Source organism: Typopeltis vanoorti, chromosome 25 (genome assembly GCF_054136105.1).
Source record: "Typopeltis vanoorti isolate ZY-2024b chromosome 25, IOZ_Tvanoo_1.0, whole genome shotgun sequence".
NCBI classification, from domain to species: domain Eukaryota; kingdom Metazoa; phylum Arthropoda; class Arachnida; order Uropygi; family Thelyphonidae; genus Typopeltis; species Typopeltis vanoorti.
In genome coordinates, this window is record NC_143573.1 from 70,065,571 (window position 1) to 70,086,375 (window position 20,805).

General features: G+C 35.4%; 1 protein-coding gene across 5 annotated transcripts in view; it reads right to left on the reverse strand.

Moving 5' to 3' along the window:
- The window catches only part of Uxt (Uxt prefoldin-like subunit), a 68,895-nt gene that overhangs the window by 12,587 nt on the left and 35,503 nt on the right, over positions 1 to 20,805 (reverse strand). For all 5 annotated transcript variants that reach the window (XM_090414589.1, XM_090414588.1, XM_090414590.1 and 2 more), the window contains exons 4-5: positions 19,436 to 19,506; positions 5,329 to 5,500 (exon numbers count right to left, since the gene is read on the reverse strand). In XM_090414589.1, the coding sequence (XP_090270715.1) occupies positions 5,329 to 5,500; positions 19,436 to 19,506 (243 nt within the window). The remainder of the gene's footprint in view (positions 1 to 5,328; positions 5,501 to 19,435; positions 19,507 to 20,805) is intronic.

The window sequence follows — 20,805 nt, forward strand, 5'->3', positions numbered from 1 at the left end:
GTCACTGTCGAAGCTACATCTGAAGTCTGAGCACTTCATGTCCACAAGTCCTTTTAAACCATACTGCATGCCCACATTCTATAAATTGTATCATTATTCTACAAAAGGCAATAAAAATGATTATAGTGTCACTTAAATTAAAAGTAATTTACCACAAAAAAAATAATAATAAATATACACCAAACATCAACAAAACTACAAAATTCAATGTTAAGAAAAACTTCCAAGTAAAATTTAACAACATGCACCATCACCAATTACAGACATCCAACTCAATCTATTAATTCATCACTGATCTCTGTCATCCTCCATGACTACAGCTCATCAACCTTCTGCATTACATCATGCATGAGAGCTTACAGAAAGGTGTGTGTGTGTGGGGGGGGTGCTTTGTCAGATTGTCAGATCTTATATCCCATGCTAAAGATTATCAAACCTGGAATCTCCTTCATATGATCTGCTTGGCCTACGAATTCCTTGCCTCATTAAGCTACCTTCTGTCAGTACTAACAAAAGGTTAACTTAATCATCATCATCATCAAATTCCTGCCATGTACCCTCAAGGGGTGTACAGGATATGATAGTAATAAATGAAAAAATTACATCATTACTACCTTCCTATCTACAATTTTCCTCCAAATCAGTCTGTTACTTGTCAAGACTCCAACATTATCAGATCTTATATTTCTATTGTCTAAGGCACTTTGTACCATATCAATCCAGCTACGGTACAAAGCTGTCTTCCTCTGGGTCGTTTTCCTGCCAACCTGGCAGAGAACACTTGTTTTGCTAATCTTTCTTCGCCCATACCACCTGAGATTAGCTCTGCTAATGCACTCCTGGATTCCAACAATGTCAAGTTCTTTCCTAATATCCTCGTTTTTAATATGATATTGCCATTGATGCCATCTGTTCACACCACTAATCTTTCTCAGGACTCTCATATCTGCAGTGTCTAGTCTTTGGTCAAGTGTTTTACTTCTGATCCAGCTCTCAGATCCATAAGTTAAAATTGGTTTGAACACTGTCTTGTATACAGCTAATTTAGTGTTCTGACTAATTTCTCTCTTATTCCATATGAATTTATTCAATTGATTTCCCACCATACCAGCTGATTCTGTTATCTATTTCTATATTGAATTTACCATCTTCACTAAAAATCGTGCCTAAATAGCTGAAATGTGTTACTTGTTCCGCAGGTTCTCCATTCACAACACAGCTGACATTTTCAATGATTCTGCCTATTTTCATTGTCTTTGTCTTTTTATTGTTGACCTTCATCATATCATATCTATTACAACAGTTATTCAATTTAATCAGAGAATCTCGCAGACTTGTAGCGGATTTATTTAGAAGTATAACATCATCCGCATAAAGCAAAGAACTGACATTAACATCTCCAATTTTGATATCATGTTTAATACCACTTTCCTTCATAATATGATCCATATAGATAATGAATAACAGAGGGGATAATGTAGATCCTTGTCTCACACCAGATTTAACATTAAACCATCTTCCTGTACTTCCTTCAATTCTAACTGCTGACTTACAACTCAAATAAAGACTAAGTATTGCTTGATATAATACCCCATTGACACCATATAACTGTAGCGTATTGAATAGCTTCTCTCTTGGCACCTTGTCATATGCCTTTTCCAAATCGACAAAACTTAAATACAGATCTTTGTTATATTCCCATGCTTTCTCGACTATTTGTCGTAAAGTGAAAATCTGATCCTGACAGCCTCTATTTGGCCTGAATCCAGCTTGTTCTTCAACCAGCTTTTCTTCCACAATTCTTCTCAATCGTTTCTCACGTATACTTGCATAGACCTTGCCAGGAACACTCAGTAGAGAAATACCTCTGTAATTCTCACATTCAGTTTTATTTCCCTTTTTATATATGGGTACTATGAGAGCTCTACTCCAATCATCGGGAATTCGTCCCTCTGTCCAGGCTTTCTGAACTATGCAGTGCAGCCACTTTAAGACTCTTATACCACCATACTTCAGCATTTCTGGTCGAATATCATCTACTCCTGCTGCCTTTCCACATTTCAAGCCTTTGATGGCTTTTTCTACTTCAAGTATGGATATGTATTCCTGACTGCATGCCTGGTCAGTGTTTTTTTACCACAGTGCTGTCATCACTGCTTGTTTCATTAAGCAGTTTTTCAAAATAATTACTCCATACTTCAAGGATATCTTTTTCTTCTGTTTTCATGTCACCTTTATCATCTCTGACTCGTTTTACAGCAATCTTTCCTCCATTCCTAAACTTCTTCAACAACCTCCAGAATATTTTGCCACCTTCTTGATATTTATTTTCTATATACGTGCCAAAGTCCTCCCATGACTTTTATTTAGCTATTTTTACACAGTGTTTAGCATTCTTGCATTTGTCTCTGTATTCTCTAAGAGCACAAGCCGACTTATTTGCCAGGAACTTTTGATATGCTTTCTTCTTTTCCTTCACTGCCTCTTTAACTTCCTGTGTCCACCATGGAGTTCTGATTTTTCTATCTTTGCAGACAACTTCACCACATGCCTTTCTAGCTGAATTAATCTGGGCTTGGAGATTCAGTGGCAACGTTTGCCACTGAATCTCCAAGGTTTGATTCCTGTTCTCAAACGCTTTCATTTTTTCTTCAATAATTTTTGTGTATTTTAGTCTACAGTTCACTTCTGAGAGCTGCTCAACTTTTATTCGCTTTAAAACTTTCTTACATGTTATTTTTTTCAATATGAAATTCAATTTTATCCTGCTCAAGAGTAAATAGTGATCACTTCCAATTTCATATCCTCTGTACACTCTGGTGTCCTGCACCAGGGAGAAAACATCAGTATCAACAATAACATAGTCAATGAGACTTTTCTTATTCCTTGCCTCTTCTCTCCATGTGAATTTGTGCACCTTTTTATGTTGGAACATGGTGTTAGTAATAACCAGTCCATGTCCTGAGCAGAAATCCAACAGGTATTTGCCATTATTATTAGCTTTGCTCTTTTCTCCAAATTTTCTCAAAATATTTTTGTATGTCTCACAATCATTTCCTACTCTGCTATTAAATCCCCAACAAGGACCAACTAAAAAGCATCAAAAAATTTGTTAACTTAATTGGTTAACTTAATACAAATTCCAAATAATACTTAGCATTCTCTCAAAGCCTTTGACATTTTCCTAACTCTCTCCTTATCCAAATACACCACTAATATTGCTCTCCCCTTTGCAATACTGACCTTGTCTATATTTCTTTTTTCTACAAATCATCTTTCTCTCAGCCTCATATCCTATGGCACTACAATGGTGCCAAACCGAGATGATTTCTCAGGGATTTCTGTGGCTCTTGCATGATTATTGCAATTCTTATGATTAACAGAAACTTAACACACCTAAGATATGCAGATGATATAATTTTTGCAAATACTCCAGAAGACCTTAATATAATGATAGAAGACCTATATCATGAAAGCAGAAAAGTTGACCTAAAAATAAACTGAAATCGTGTTTAATCATTTTGTAACACCAAAAAACATAATAATAGAAAACCATTTCTTGGAAAGAGTCTCTTCATATACATATTTAGGTCATCTCATTGATCTAAACTGTGGACTTCAAAAGGAAATAAACAAGAGTTCAACTTGCCTGGAGTGTATTCAGAAAATTGAAAAGCATTTTCCAAAACAATGATGTCTCACTCTGTTTAAAAAGGAAGACATTTAACCAGTGTATACTTCGTCATCGCATATAGTTGTGAAACTTGATCTGTAACAAAAACACTGACAAACTAGCAACAACTCAAAGGAAAATGGAGTGGCTGATGCTAGGTATCACATTATTGCGACTAAAATGGAAATGGGCTGGACATCTATCTAAAACAGAAGATGACCACCATACTAATGAACTGGATTCTAAAAGAAGGTGGGGGGTGATGAATTGTCAAATTTTGTTGGGAAAAATTGGTTAACCATTGCCAAGAACAGAAAAGGTGGAAAGAACTGGAGGAGACCATCCAGCAGTGGACAGAAAATGGCAGAAAAGAAAAAGATTGCCTAATAAATGAAATTCTTGTTGGGATGAGTGCCTTTATTCCTGACTCCACTCAAAATCCCCAGTTCTTGCTAAAGAATTCGTTTTCTAACAAATGTATTGAAACAGCATACAATTAGATTAAAATCTCTGGCTGGCTTCTCACTACATCCTGTAACAGGTGCAAAAAAGTCATCAACAAATCCAAAGTAGACTTTGTAAGGAGCAGGTGCACTAAACTTGCCTCTTGCTCAAATGATTGTTGGGTAAAACTGCTGGCTTACTATAGTAGCTTCCACCTTTCATCCTGATTGAATAATGGAACATCTCCTGAAGATAAGGTAGACCTCTTGGCATCAGCCTTCTTCTCCAACTGTTGTTAGACAACCAAAGCAAATATTTCCTCCTACTTTTCTACAAACTACCCACAATATGCTTCCTCTGGTCAAGACAGAAGGACATCAGAAAAATACTCGGTAGCCTTGATACTAATAAGTCCTCTGGCTCAGATGGTATCCCTCCAGTTGTACTAAAAGCTTGTGCTTCAGAACTAACAATCATCATGTCATACTCATCTGGTATATCTAGCTTGTTCCTAAACAGGGAGATAAAAGCCAGCCATTCTACTATTGGTCAATTGGAGATCAACAATGTGGATTCTGCCATTCTTGTTCTATAGCAGACCTCCTTATTAACCTTACCCACCTTTAAACACATATTTCCAAGGTATTTGATCAAGTTTAGCATCATGGCCTTCTTACCAAACTATCATATATGGTCTCCTTCTTATCCTTTGTGAGTAGATTGCCAGCTTCCTCTCTGGTTGTTCAATACATATCACAGTGGATTGTTCCTGCTCATATGATTTTTCGATCAATGCTCAAGTACCCCAAGACCTTCACTCTTTCTCCTAAACAGCAATGCTCTTCTTACATTAACATCAATCCTATTTACTGTTTTGATAATGACAGTGCACTCCATACGTTTTTAATATTTACAAAACCTTCTGGTGTGCAGATAACTCAAGCTTCAAGATCTTCTATGGCCAATGCTTTAAATACTAATCCTTTAGCATTCTCAATTGGGATGAAGATAATTTAGTAAATTTTAATGCTATCATCATATAATCCCACTTATTTAAGGAAGAAAGACCATACCTTACAGACCTTGCAGCCTCTCACATGTAGAAATAAATAAACAGCTAAAAATTTACTTTTATCAAAAAAGCTAAAAAGTTACTTTGAAAATCAAAAATGCTATCATAAGCTAATAGTAAAGTAATAAATTTTTCTCACCTCAAGAATCACTTTAATATGGGCTTTAATCTTGGCTGAGTTATTGGCTAATTTTTCCAAATTTACTTCAAGTTGGTGAATTTTCTTCTTTATAAAAATGAGAGCCTCCTCATGGGTATATTCCAAAAAAAATCCAAATCCAACATGTACTAAAATGTAGGATGTATCTTCTCTATTTATCAAAATAAGAAGAAATTCAATTATTATTGTGACACACTAAAACAACTTTGCTCTTTAAGAAAGAACAGTGTTGATTATCAATTAAGTTTTTTTTTTTTTGTGTGTGCAATGATAAGACTATACTTTCATGTAATCTCATCACTGCAAACCTCATAACCATGCCATCTTCATATGAGACCAGCTAACTCATCTTCAAATGAAAAGCCTGATAAAGGATCTTTGCATCTTACATGGGATTTGAACACAAGTGTTTACAACCAAAGGATATCATCAAGACCGACTGAGCTATGGAGAAGTGACTAAAATGATAAGCCTTTTTATGAAATGTTTTTGTGTCACATTTTTTGTCAAGTTATTTGAAACGTTTTGAAACTCAGGGGCTACCCTGAATGTCGAGTCTTCAGAATTCAAGGAGAACCGGCCTACCAGTCCGAAACTCGGGGTGGGGGGGCACCGCAGGTGCCAGGGGAAGGAACCCCCTTTCAAGTCATCAGAATTCAACGAGAACTGGCCTACCAGTTCTCCTTGAATTCCTTGTATATACATATTCCTATCCTTCCCCCCCCCCCAGTATATATATGTTCTGACAAAAAATACCCTATGTCATATGAACAAAATTTAGCAAAGATGTTTTGATTTATCCTTGTATAATGTTTTGGGAGTTCTTCATACAGCTGATAAAATCTTTCACAAAGTTCAGTCTACTATTCAAAAATGTATCGTTCAAAAGCTAAATGTAATTTGATAATTCTGATCTGGTACCAGGTGATTTTTACTTACAGAAAGAGCTATATACTTAATGCTACTTATGTGACAATGGCATGCAATAGAATGAATTACTTAATAAACCAATTTTAGAATTTTATTAAGCAGAATTATCAGTCATAAAGTGAAATAACTCATAATCCACAACACTTAATTCAGTCCACTTATTTTTTTAATTTATTTTTAGAATTGATGATAAAACTGGTAGTACCACAAAGCAAATATATGATGTCTGTCAGGTGAGTGTGTACAGGCTTTGAAAATGCTTCTTGCATCTTTCAGAGGATCAGAATCAACATCTTTCCAATTTGTCTGCTCACACCTTGGATAAAGGAGTAAACTAAATTTATTATATTCTAACCAAGTGAAAAATATAAACTTTCAACATCTTTCTCTAAATCCAGAGTAATTTATTAAAAAGGTGGCACACCATTTGGCAACTCCTATAGGTAGAGATGACCTTGCTAATGCTTCTGGCTGGTATCTCCACTTGGGCCTAGCTCCCACTGAAGAGACCTCAATAAAGGTCGAAACTAGTCTGGGTAGTGGCCCTTCCCTTAATGCATAACATTAGACATATCCACAAGGAGATGTGCTTTGCATTATGGGAGATACTGACATTTGGCAACTCCTATAGGTAGAGATGACCTTGCTAATGCTTCTGGCTGGTATCTTCACTTGGGTCTAGCTCCCACTGAAGAGACCTCAATAAAGGTCGAAACTAGTCTGGGTAGTGGCCCTTCCCTTAATGCATAACATTAGAGATATCTGCAAGGAGATGTGTTTTGCATTATGGGAGATACTGAGATAGGAGTGATAGTATCTTGCTCCACCTTTGCAAGGAGTCACTCTGGTGTTGCACCACCTTACCCAGTCCTGAAGATACTTTCAGGTGCAAACTTTGTTTGCTCAAGCTTGGATAAAGGATTAAACTAAATTTATTGTATTGTTCTTGTATACTTTTTTTTTTATGATGATGCTTTTTGCTCTAGTAAAGAGCTGAGAGATAAAAACAAAAATACTATTTTTTTTTTTTAAATAAAGTGCACAACTAGTTTTGTCTTAGAAGACTTCACTGAATGCATTACATAAAAAGAGATGCAAAAAAAAACAAAAAAACATAGCTATAAATTAAACTGCCAGCATATTACTGACATTCGACACTCTGGATACCACAGTATTGTTGGGCATGTACATGCAGTCATGATCTCATGAATGCTGTTTCATTTTTTCTTCAGTAATGTTTGTATAATTGAGTCTACAGTTTACCTGTTAAAGTTACTCAGTTTTAATTATTTTAAAAACCTTATGTAATATCCATTTTTATCCTGTTTAGCACTAGGTAATGGTCACTTCAAATTTCAAATCCTCTATACCAGTGTTTCTCAACCTGTGGTCCACAGGAAAATTTAAATTAAATAAAGAAATGTGTATTTTTTTAATTATCCAAACAAAACAAATTAAAATTGAATAAGAAATAAAATGGATACTTAAAAAAACCAACAAATAGCGGCAGAAGCAGAATGTTCATTCCATGAACATTCTATTGCTACAATAATTTTTTTAGCAGCAGAATGACTTAGTAATAAAAGAAGGGTGAAGTGAACAACAATATGGTTTTATTGCTTCTACCTTCCCTTGCTGTTTTGTCAGAAATGCAGTAAACATGGTCCACATTTCAACCAATTGCTTGTTTTGTATTGATTTTTTATTATCGAAGGTTTTCCTCCTTCAACCAAGGCTCAGTATATCTTCAAAAGTGCTAAGTGATACTTGGACAAAGTGTGTTGTGAGTTAACTCCATTATTTATACATTTTTTGGTAACATTTTTTAATAATGGAAAAGTGGCTTAGAACTAGGACTTGGAAAAGAAAAGTAAATGAAACAAATGATAATAATCCTAATTGTGATACATGTGTTGTAACAGTGAGTAAATCTGATACTATTACAGTAGAAGAAACAAGTTCAAAGAAAAAATACAGTATGAGATATAACAATTCATATTTGGAAATCGGGTTTACTTGGTGTGGAGATGAAAATGAACAGAAACCTCAATGTGTTTTGTGTTATGAAGTGTTGTCGAACGAGTGCATGAAATCTGTTGTGTAGAGGATTAAGTGCTGTGAGGACATTATGTTGGAGGTTTAATGGATTTTTTACAACACTCAAAAAGAATTAAAATAGAATTTAATACTTCCTATATTTCGTCCTAGTCACTAGGACATCTATGGGGATTACAAAAACAATTAATGTAACATGCACACAAAAACTTACAATACTAAGCCCAACCACGTGAGTGACACTAAAGTCCTATCTAGGTGGAGTGCCCTCTAAGGGCAGTAGTAGGTAGCCTGGAATGTAAGGTGGGACCTCTGGTGATGAGTGTTTCCCAAATCTTCGGAAGCTTATTGCAACCGTATTTATTAAGATTTGGTTGGTTTCTGAGAGCTGCTGCTGGTTCTAAGAAAAGTCTCTCTTTCTTGAATTTGCTGTGGTGGAGCATGGTGGTTTTCTTCCATGATACTCTGTGAGTGGTGTCCAAAACATGGTCAGCCAAGCCTGAATGGCCATAGTTGTGTTTAACGATGTACGACTTGTGTTCCTCCAGGCGGATGGACGCTGATCTGCCTGTCTGTCCAAAGTACGCAAGCTTACAGGAACAGGGTACTTTGTAAACTTCAGGCAGAGAGAGAGAGGAGGGAGCTGATCTTTCATAGAACGGATAAGGGTAGCAAGTTTGCGGTAGGGCTTATATGCTGTGTGTAGGTTATACTTTTTTAGTATCTTGGCTATTTTTTCCGAAGTACCACGGATGTAGGGTATGGTGATGGCATTTTTAAAATCTTGTTGACGAGAGGGACAGGGAATGGCGGAGGAATTGATTATTTTTTTGATACTGTGTTCGCTGTAGCCATTGGAGAGGAAAGTTCTGTGTATGTGGTTAAGCTCAGTAGTGAGGGTTCCACTGGAACAAAGATTGTGGGCTCTCTTGGTAAGAGTTTTAATGATGCCATATTGTTGTGAGGGTGGTGGTGGGAGAGTTTGTGAATGTATCTGCCTGTGTGTGTGGGTTTTCTGTATACAGTGAAGGCAAGTGTATCATTAGGCAGGCATGTGACTAAGGTGTCTAGGAAGGGTAAACAATTGTTCTTTTCCTTTTCCATAGTAAACTGGATTCTTGGATGTAGGCTATTGAGATGACTGAGGAAGGAGTCTAACGTGTCTGGGCCATGAGGCCAAACAGAGAACACATCATCTACATATCTTAGCCAGATAGAAGGTTTGAGTGGGGTTGAGTCTATGGCTCGTTTTTCAAAGTCTTCCATATAGAAATTGGCAGGGGGGGGTGAAAGGGGGGAACCCATGGCGGTTCCCTCTATCTGCTTGTAAATATTGTTCTTCCAAGAGAAATACCCAGAGTTGATGGCAAAGGAAAAGAGATCTAAGATGTCAGAGGGAAAAACGTTTTCTAAGAGAGATAAAGTGTCAGTTAAGGGAATATTGGTAAACAAAGAGGAGATATCAAAGCTTACTAATATGTCTGTATCATTCAAAGTTAAATTTTCTGTGAGGGTTTAAAGTGGGTCGAGTTTTTTATATAGGAAGCGGAATTTCCGGTGAGGGAGGGGGACAGAGAGTTGGCCAGCTGTTTAGACAGTCTGTAACAAGGTGCATTGGTGGCATCTACTATAGGTCTGAGTGGGGAATTGGGTTTGTGGATTTTTGGTAAACCGTATATTCGGGGGGAATGGGAGCGGAAAGGTTTAAGTTTTTTCGTGACGTCAGCGGGCCAGGAGGTTACTTTTTTAAGTAAGATTTTTAATTTCTTAACTTGTGTTTTTGTGGGGTCGTGTTCTAGTGGGATGTAGGTAGCGCGATCACGGAAGATAATGTTCATTTTACGATTGTATTCGCTGGTATTAAGAATGACTGTGGCATAACCCTTATCCGCTCTGGTGATGACGATACTTTTTTCTTTGCGTAGTTTCAGGAGAGCCATGCGTTGGGCATACGATAAGTTACTTTTTGGAGGCAAAGAGTGAGCGAGGATGTTGGCTACGTCGAGTCTGATGTTGTTGGCGACCTCCGACGGTAAGCGACCGATCCCCCATTTGACGTTTTGGACGATGTAGTACACCACCCACAGAGTATCATGGAAGAAAACCACCATGCTCCACCACAGCAAATTCAAGAAAGAGAGACTTTTCTTAGAAGCAGCAGCAGCTCTCAGAAACCAACCAAATCTTAATAAATACGGTTGCATTAAGCTTCCGAAGATTTGGGAAACGCTCATCACCAGAGGTCCCACCTTACATTCCCGGCTACCTACTATCGCCCTTAGAGGGCGCTCCACCTAGATAGGACTTTAGTGTCACCCACGTGGTTGGGCTTAGTATTGCAAGTTTTTGTGTGCATGTTACATTAAATATTTTTGTAATCCCCGTAGATGTCCTAGTGACTAGGACGAAATATAGGAAGTATTAAATTCTATTTTAATTCTTTTTGAGTGTTGTAAAAAATCCATTAAACTTCCAACATAATGCATGAAATCTGCAAAACTCTGACAACATTTAGAAATTAATTGTGATGTGAAAAATAAGCCAATTGAATTTTTTCAATTGGGTGCTTAAGGTGTGATGTGGGTGATTAAGGTGTTTGGGTGCAAAGGGGTGCTTAAGGGTCAAAGCTGTATAACTGAGAGGAGACCTCCACATAGCCTTTAAAGGAATGCGGAGAACCGACCAGGGCTTCTGACCTAATGTCCAGTCCTCACCTTCTCGTGGTGCACCCTGTTGGGTATCTACTTTGATACTGAACGAACGAGGATGGGCTGGCAATTTGGGATTTAGCCGACCAAATTGTATTCTTATTGGTTAAACCAAAATAAAAAATGATGGTACAACATGATAAAATTTCATGTCGGCTGGGGTGTCGCCCGGTTAAACAAGGCCCCCGTTGTTTTCGCCAGGGAACCAGGGCGAACAGCGAAAAGTCAGCTACTGCAACAAATCTGAAAACAAACCCCAACTCAACATCACCAGAGTTAAAGATCGGTACTATCAACGTAAGAAGCCTGAATGGCAAAGAAATGGAGCTAGCTGAGATATTAGATAAGTACCAGATCGACATAATAGGGGTGACTGAAACAAAAAAGACCAAAACTGGTGAGATCTTTCTGAGCAATAAATACAAAATGTTATATTCAGGCAATGACAATCAAGGAAAAGAAGGAGTAGCCATAGTATTCAACACAAAATATGAGGCTAATCTTCTTGAATGGCAATCAGTCTCAAGTAGAGTAATGTGGGCAAATATGAGAATGGGGAACTGGACAATGAGACTTATTTGTGCCTATGGTCCCACAGAAGGTTCTACTAAGGTAGAAGTGGAGGAATTTTTTTGAGGCTTTAGAAAAAGCAACTGACACAATGAAAAAGGAAAAGTTGGTCCTTGTTGGGGATCTAAATAGCAGAGTAGGAAATGATTGTCAGACATACAAAAATATTTTGGGAAAATTTGGAGAAAAGAGCAAAGCTAATAATAATGGCAAATACCTGTTGGATTTCTGCTCAGGACATGGACTGGTTATTACTAACACCATGTTCCAACATAAAAATGTGCACAAATTCACATGGAGAGAACAGGCAAGGAATAAGAAAAGTCTCATTGACTATGTTATTGTTGATAGTGATGTTTTCTCCCTGGTGCAGGACACCAGAGTGTACAGAGGATTTGAAATTGGAAGTGATCACTATTTAGTTTTGAGCAGGATAAAATTGAATTTCATATTGAAAAGAATAACATGTAAGAAAGTTTTAAAGCGAATAAAAGTTGAGCAGCTCTCAGATGTGAACTGTAGACTAAAATACAGAAATATTATTGAAAAGAAAATGAAAGAGTTTGAGAACAGGAATCAAACCTTGGAGATTCAGTGGCAAACTCTGAAGGAAACATTGATTGATTCTGCCAGAGAGGCATGTGGTGAGGTTGTGTGCAAGGATAAAAAAAATCAGAACTCCCTGGTGGACACAGGGACTTAAAGAGGCAGTGAAGGAAAAGAAGAAAGCATATCAAAAGTTCCTGGCAAATAAGTCAGCTTTTACTCTTACAGAATACAGAGACAAATGTAAGAAAGCTAAACAGTGTGTAAAAATAGCTAAACAAAAGTCATGGGAGGACTTTGGCAAGAATATAGAAAATAAATATCAAGAAGGCGGCAAAATATTCTGGAGGTTGTTGAAGAAGCTTAGGAATGGAGGAAAAAGTGCTGTAAAAGGAATTAGAGATGATAAAGGTGACATGAAAACAGGAGAAAAAGATATCCTTGAAGTATGGAATAATCACTTTGAAAAACTGCTAAATGAAACAAGCACTGATGACAGCACAGTGATAAAAAACACTGACCAGGCATGCAATCTGGAATACATATCCATACTTGAAGTAGAAAAAACCATCAAAGGCTTGAAATGTGGAAAGGCAGCAGGAGTAGATGATATTCGACCAGAAATGCTAAAGTATGGTGGTATAAGAGTCTTACAGTGGCTGCACTGCATAGTTCAGAAAGCCTGGACAGAGGGACGAATTCCCGATGATTGGAGTAGAGCTCTCATAGTACCCATATATAAAAAGGGAAATAAAACTGAATGTGAGAATTACAGAGGTATTTCTCTACTGAGTGTTCCTGGCAAGATCTATGCAAGTATACTTGAGAAACGGTTGAGAAGAATTGTGGAAGAAAAGCTTGGTGAAGAACAAGCTGGATTCAGGCCAAATAGAGGCTGTCAGGATCAGATTTTCACTTTACGACAAATAGTCGAGAAAGCATGGGAATATAACAAAGATCTGTATTTAAGTTTTGTCGATTTGGAAAAGGCATATGACAAGGTGCCAAGAGAGAAGCTATTCAATACGCTACAGTTATATGGTGTCAATGGGGCATTATATCAAGCAATACTTAGTCTTTATTTGAGTTGTAAGTCAGCAGTTAGAATTGAAGGAAGTACAGGAAGATGGTTTAATGTTAAATCTGGTGTGAGACAAGGATGTACATTATCCCATCTGTTATTCATTATCTATATGGATCACAGTATGAAGGAATGTGGTATTAAACCTGATATCAAAATTGGAGATGTTAATGTCAGCTCTTTGCTTTATGCGGATGATGTTATACTTCTAAATAAATCCGCTACAAGTCTGCAAGATTCTCTGACTAAATTGAATAGCTGTTGTAATAGATATGGTATGAAGGTCAGCAATAAAAAGACAATGAAAATAGGCAGAATCATTGAAAATGTCAACTGTGTTGTGAATGGAGAACCTGTGGAACAAGTAAAACATTTCAGCTACTTAGGCACAATTTTTACTGAAGATGGTAAATTAAATATAGAAATAGACAACAGAATCAGCAAAGCTGGTATCGTGGGAAGTCAATTGAATAAATTCATATGGAATAAGAAAGAAATTAGTCGGAACACTAAATTACCTGTATACAAGACAGTGTTCAAACAAATTTTAACTTATGGATCTGAGAGCTGGGTCAGAAGTAAAACACTTGACCAAAGACTAGAGACCGCAGATATGAGAGTCCTGAGAAAGATTAGAGGCGTGAACAGATGGTATCAATGGCAATATCATATTAAAAATGAGGATATTAGGAAAGAACTTGACATTGTCAGCATCCAGGAATGCGTTAGCAGAGCTAATCTCAGGTGGTATGGTCACTTAAATAGAATGGGAGAGGAAAGATTAGCAAAACAAGTGTTCTCTGCCAGGTTGGCAGGAAAACGACCCAGAGGAAGACCAAGATATAGGTGGATTGATACGGTACAAAGTGCCTTAGACGATAGAAATATAAGATCTGATAATGTTGGAGTCTTGACAAGTAACAGACTGATTTGGAGGAAAATTGTAGATAGGAAGTTAGTAATGATGTAATTTTTTCATGTAGTACTGTCATATCCTGTACACCCCTTGAGGGTACATGGCAAGAATTTGATGATGATGATGATGAATTTTTTCAGCGATGCTTAGGGACATTAAATCATAGGAAGGTATAGTTTCGGTCATGGGTTCCATTAATAGCAATGCACTGGAAGCATCCTATCTCTTAAGTTTGCACACTGGGAAAACAGGGAAACTTCATTTTATCAGGGAAAATTTACTACTTCCAGCTATAAAAGATGAAGCAAAAATTATGTTTGAGAACAAGTTACTAAAAGATGTTGATCTTTTAGTAGCTACAGAATTAATGATATGGCTGGTGACGTAGAATCTCAGTTAATCGAAAGAGTTAAGAAGAGTACTTATTATGCATTACAAATAGACGAGACTACTGATGTTACAAATGATCCCAGAAAAACTGGTGAAGAAATATTTCACACTATCAATAATTACATAATATACAAAGGGATCCAGTGGGAAAAATGTATGGGCCTCTGTTCAGATGGAGCTCGTGCCCTTACAGGCAGGCGTAGTGGGGTTGTTTCTACGATCAAGGAAGTAGCTACAGATAAGAACTGGGTACATATGGAAGCGTATGCCTCCAGAATTTAAAACTGTGCTATATAACGTTGTAAAGCTAGTTAATTTTATTAAGGCTTGACAGTTAAATAACAGGTTATTTTCAGTACTCTGCGATGAAATGGGCAGTGAATATATACAACTTTTGCTTCATTCTGAAATTCACTAGTTTTCCAGGGGCTAAGTACTAACAAGGCTATTTCAATTAAGGCACGAAGTTTTATTGTTTGTAAATGAACATAATTCTGATTTTGCATCGCTCCTTCTTGACGAAGCATGGTTATCAACACTATCCCTATCTTTCAGACATTTTTTCAAAATTAAATGAACTAAATCCCTCCCTTCAGGGAAATTCTTTAACTGTTCTTGATATCTATGACAAAATAAAGGCATTTGAGAAAAAAACTAGTGTTATTAGTTATGTAAAAGACAGACAATTTGCACCTTTTCCAACATTGGAATCCTTTTTACTGGAAAATGATATTTTTGTTGGTTCTGAGTTTTTGGAAAGTGTTTGTGACCACCTCAAAACTTTGAAACAGAATTTTGAAACATATTTTGCATATAACTTTTATTCGATTAAATGATAAGAAATTTCTGTGGATTTGCGATCCATTTCAGGCTTAGTCACGAGAACAACCTTTTGTTATCGAAAAAAAAAGAACAGTTAATTGAGCTTTCAAGTGGCAGTGGGCTTAAAATGCAATTCTGTGATCTTGGTTTGATTCTGGATCTCACCCGAATTATCTGAAGAAGCACTGAAAATCGTCATGCTGTTTTCTACAACTTATCTTTGTGAGAAAGGATTTTCATTGCTCCTTCAAACAAAATACAGAAATCGTCTTAGTATGTGTGCCGATCTTCGATTGAAGTTGACCAATATTGAGCCAGATATCTAGCAACTCTGCAAGAGCCGAGAAGTTCAACCATCACATTAAAAGTAAGTAGTAACATAATTATATCATATTATTTATATATATTATTTCTGGGAAAACTCCCATGTTACTCCTCTTTATTTAACTATTATAATTACAGCTATTTTGCCTGTTTCAGTTTAGGAGTACCCCTGTTTGAATGTCATTGGCTATTTACTCATGGATTCTTAGGGCATTATGAGTTTAGATGTACTAAAAAGTATATGTAGCCTAAGGAATAGAAAATTGCACATACCTTTTTCTGGGTGTTGTGGCTTTTCCTCTGTCTGCGATGTCGAAAACTGCAGAGTGTGTGTGTGGGGGGGTAGGCAGTTTGGTAGAATAGGTTAGAAAAACCGAATATTATTTATTATTTATAATCATATTATTTATTTCTTTAATAAAAATTAAAACTTTGTTCAATGATGATACACGTTTACTTCCAATTTAATTAATTGTGTCTCCATATTCATTCAAAAGATGCTTTTAGATTTATTATGTTATAAATGTCACAGTTTTTCCAAAATGTTGGTAATCTCCACATAGGTTTTTAAACAAATTACATAACTTAGTGGTCCATAGAATTGTTTTAGGAATTTTACTGGTCCTTCGGCTTAGAAAGGTTGAGAAATGCTGCTCTATACAATCTTGTATTTTGAACCACCATGTCCACAATGACGTAGTCACTGAGGCTTTTCTTATTTCTTGCATCTTCTCTTCACATGAACTTGTGGACATCTTTATGTTGGAATAGTGTTAGTAATGACTAGTCCATGTCCTGCACAGAAATCCATCAAATACTTACCATTATTATTTGCTTTGCTCTTTTCTCTAAATTTTCCCAAAACGTTCCTATATGGTGTGATTCATTTCTTACTCTCTGTTGTTCAGATCTCCAACAAGGACCACCTTTTCCATTTCCTTTATGTCAACTGCCTGTTCTAAGGAGTCGAAAAATGCTTCCACTTCTTCCTTAGAAGGTTCATTGTCTATTTACCCATTTTGAAGTGTGACCACATCTCTCTACTTGAAACTGTCTTACAATCGAGAAGTTTATCTTCATGTTTGGTGTTGAATGCTATCACTACTCCTTCCTTTCCTTGATCATTATTGCCTGAATGTAACATCCTATACTTATTTAGTAAGATTTCACCTGTTTTTGTCTTCTTTGTCTCAATAATGTCAATTATGTACACATGACAATTTCAATTTCCTTTCCATTAATATTCCTTATATTGATGGTTCCTATTTTCAGTTCTTCTGATGTTGGGTTTATTCTTCTTCTTCTAGATGTTGAGTTGCAGCTTGTTCCAGTAGCTGACTTTTTTTTTTTTTCACTGTTTGCCCTGGTTTCCTGACAAAAACAGTGGGGCCTTGTTTAACTGGGAGATGTCCCAGCCGGCATGAAATGAAATATCATCTCATCGTTATACATTTGTGGTTTAAGCCAAGAGAGAGCACAATTTGTTCGGCTAAGTCCCAAATTGCCAGCCCATTCTCGTTTGCTTAGTACCTAGTAAATACCTACTAATGGGGTGCATCGTGTGAAGTCGAGAATTGGAAATAAGGTCAGAAGCCCCAGTAGGTTCTCCACATTCCTGTAAGGCAATGTGACGGTCTCCACCCAATTATTTGACTTTGACTCACAACTACCATGCTCCATTGCAGTGAAAGACTCTTTTTAGAATCAGTAGCAGACTTAAAAAACAGCCTAACCTTAATAAATATGGTTGTATTAAACTTTCCAAGATTTGGGAAACTGAAATTTTTAAGCCTCCCACCCAAAATCTAAGGTTAGCTAATAGCATGCATAGAGGGTGTGCCTTTATAGGACTTTAGTCTTCATTTATTCTAATCTAATTTCTTCCACTTATTGTTTCTTGTGTGTTAGTATAATATTAACATTGTATTCCTGAAGATTTCTCTGTGACAGATGAAATATTAAAATTATTAAACCTATTTAATTATTCCTCTTTGTGATGTAATTATTCCATTAAACTGTAACAAAACCAGCATCCAAGCCTATACCTCATTATACTGAATGAAATTAGCTAGTGAACAGAAGAAAAAATTTTCCACAGTTAAGGACAATGAAGTAGTTTATAAATATAAATAAAATGAATCTTTTTACACTGAAAAATCCTAGTTCTTCAGCAATTTACAATCAAGCAAGGAATAAAAGCAATGACTAAAATCTTTTTTTTTAATTTTTTTTTTTCCTTTTATAGAGCATGGAATAAATATGTTTCATCATTTGATCATAAAGTAACATATTTAATATATGACTCCTATAATCAGATTATGAAGGAAAGTGGCATTAAACCTAAGGATCACCAAAACTGGAGATATTCAACTCAGCTCTTTACTTTATGCAGATGATGCTATGTTCAAAAAGAAATCCAGAATAAGTTTGCAGGATTTCTTAAGCAAATTGAATCATTACTATAAGAAATTTGGCATGAAAATCAACAATAAAAGACATGGAATATGAAAAGTAAGAACACTGAAAACAATAGCTGCATCCTGAATGAGAAACCTATAGAACAAGTAAAATATTTCAGCTATTTAGACACAATTCTTAGGTAAGAAAGAGAAATAAATGTGAAAATAGACAGCAATTTATTCCCTTCCATACCAGATTAGCAAATTTGGTATGGCAGAGAGTGAACCAAATAAATTTATATGGAATATGAGAGAAATTAGTGAAAATAAAATACTACAGTAGCTGTACACAAAAGTGTGTTCAAATCCATTTCAACTTAAGGATCTGAGAGGTGGGTTAGAATAAAAACACATGATCAAAAATATGAGAATTATGAGAAGAATTAGAGCAGTGATAGATGGCATCAGTGGCAAAATCATGTTCAAAATGTAAATATTTGGAGTGAACTCTATATTATTAGTATTCAAGAATGTGTGAGTAGAGTTATTCTCTGGTGGTATGGTCAAAGGAGAGGTTAGCAAAATAGGTGTTTGATGCCATAATAGCAGGAAAAAGATCAAGAGAAAGATCAAGGTATAGGATGATTGATGCAGTTAGAAGTGATGTAGTAGACCAAAATCTAAGATCTGACAAAACTGGAGTGATACATGAAAGGTCTTTAGGGGTTATGAAGCACTTGTTATTTTTAAATTTGTTTACTTTTATATTTTGATGCCATAAAACTATGCCGTTGAAAATTAAAACACAGATATAATAAAATAAAAGATATATTTTATATAAAATATTTTATATTTTACAGTAAAATATAAGTACAGGTCTATTCTTATAATTAACTTTTCAAGGAAGTTTTAAAATAAAATAATAAATAAAATATTTAATTAATATTAATGTGTTTCTTTTGTATTTTGTAAATTTTTTAATATAAATCACTTGTTAAAAACAGTTAAAAATATAAATTTCATAATTTTTGAGTCTACTCTGGGTATATTGGATATGTATAACTAATAATGTATTTAATAATTAAAAAATTTCTGTTTGTACTTTATTATAACACAAATGTTAAAAAATAAACACCTTTATAATTATTCATGTCTGAATGAAATATTATTATAAACTTCTCTCAAATCCTTTGACTGAGAGTGGGTACACCAGTTACTCAAATTTTACAAGGGCAATGCTGGTACTGAGAGTTAGGGAAACACTGCTCTGTAGGATATATATGTCAGGAATTTGAAGAAGATATCAGCAAATATTATTAAAAAAATTATGAAAATATATACATACATATTAGCCTGAACATAAAAATTGCAACCCAGGTCAACTTTTGTCTTCAAATTAGTATCCACTTCATTAGCCTATTAAAAGAAATGAGGAAATTACAAATTCAAAAATGGTATATTGCTATCATTCTCATTTATCTTCTTATCCACAAGTCGAAGTCATTAATGATAAAAAAATGCCACCTATTCAAATACACAGATGATATTTTCAATCATCTGTGCTTGCAGACATTAATTTTATGAAGAGAAACAGAAAATTACAAGAATTCTGAAAATGTTATAAAGAATAATGCAGCATGAAGCATTGATGCTAAGCTTGCTATTAATATGACAGTATAGGTGGTTAAGAACTGAATACATTTCTTGACAACTATGAATAAGAATACGTGGAGAATAACATAACATAAGGCTGGTTAATTGATGTCTACTTGTTTAAGTTATATAGTTAAATATTTTGTGACAGTCCTGCTGGAGAAGAAAGATTCACAAATTCTTGCACTTCTAGATTTTAATAAGACCAATCAACTCTTTAAGCCAGTATGATTACTAGCATTTTCCACCTTCAAGAAATTGCTGACAAATCTTATATTAACTCACAAAAACAGGCCTTTTCCATCATGTACTCCAAACATGTAATCACAGAATTAACTGAAAGGCACCAAGTCTTACACTACACCTAAACATGGTTCGAATTATAGCAATTCTAAGGTTGGAAAACCCATCTACAACATTCAGATAAAGAACATAGGAAAACAAGATGGCATAACCCCAACACAAGAAAACCAGATCAAAGGACAGAATCTAAAGATAACTGGACTGTACAGTAGCAATTGATGTAGTTCAAATGTTAATTTTTTTTTTATCATTTTTAGTTTATGATACTTTTTTGATTAAAACTATTTTTAAAAATTTTACTTTTCCCCTCTTTCTTTCACTCACCAGAGGTCAGGCTAGTGTAAACAGTTAACAAATAAGATATACTATGGCTTACTTATCTGTACTATGATGTAGCTTGTGTTTTAGTTCACACACACAGTAGTTGACACTTGAAGAAAGTAGGCTTGAACAGTGTGGATTCATTTATATGCAGTTTTTTATGAATAAATATATTAGAAATGTTTTGAAGATTTGCAACAATTGAAAAAACTCGCAGATGAACTGTAGCTTATAAAAATCAAAAAAATTAAGAAAAAGTTAGGTATGTTATGAATGTATAAAATATATGTAGATACTAGTCTATTTTATCATTTACTACTACCATAAAATATACACAAATCTATTATAAAAAGTTGATATTTATTAAAACTTACGCACATAAACACTTATAGACCATGCATAGCCATTTGCAGTCGAGAGAATTGTAAACAAATGTAA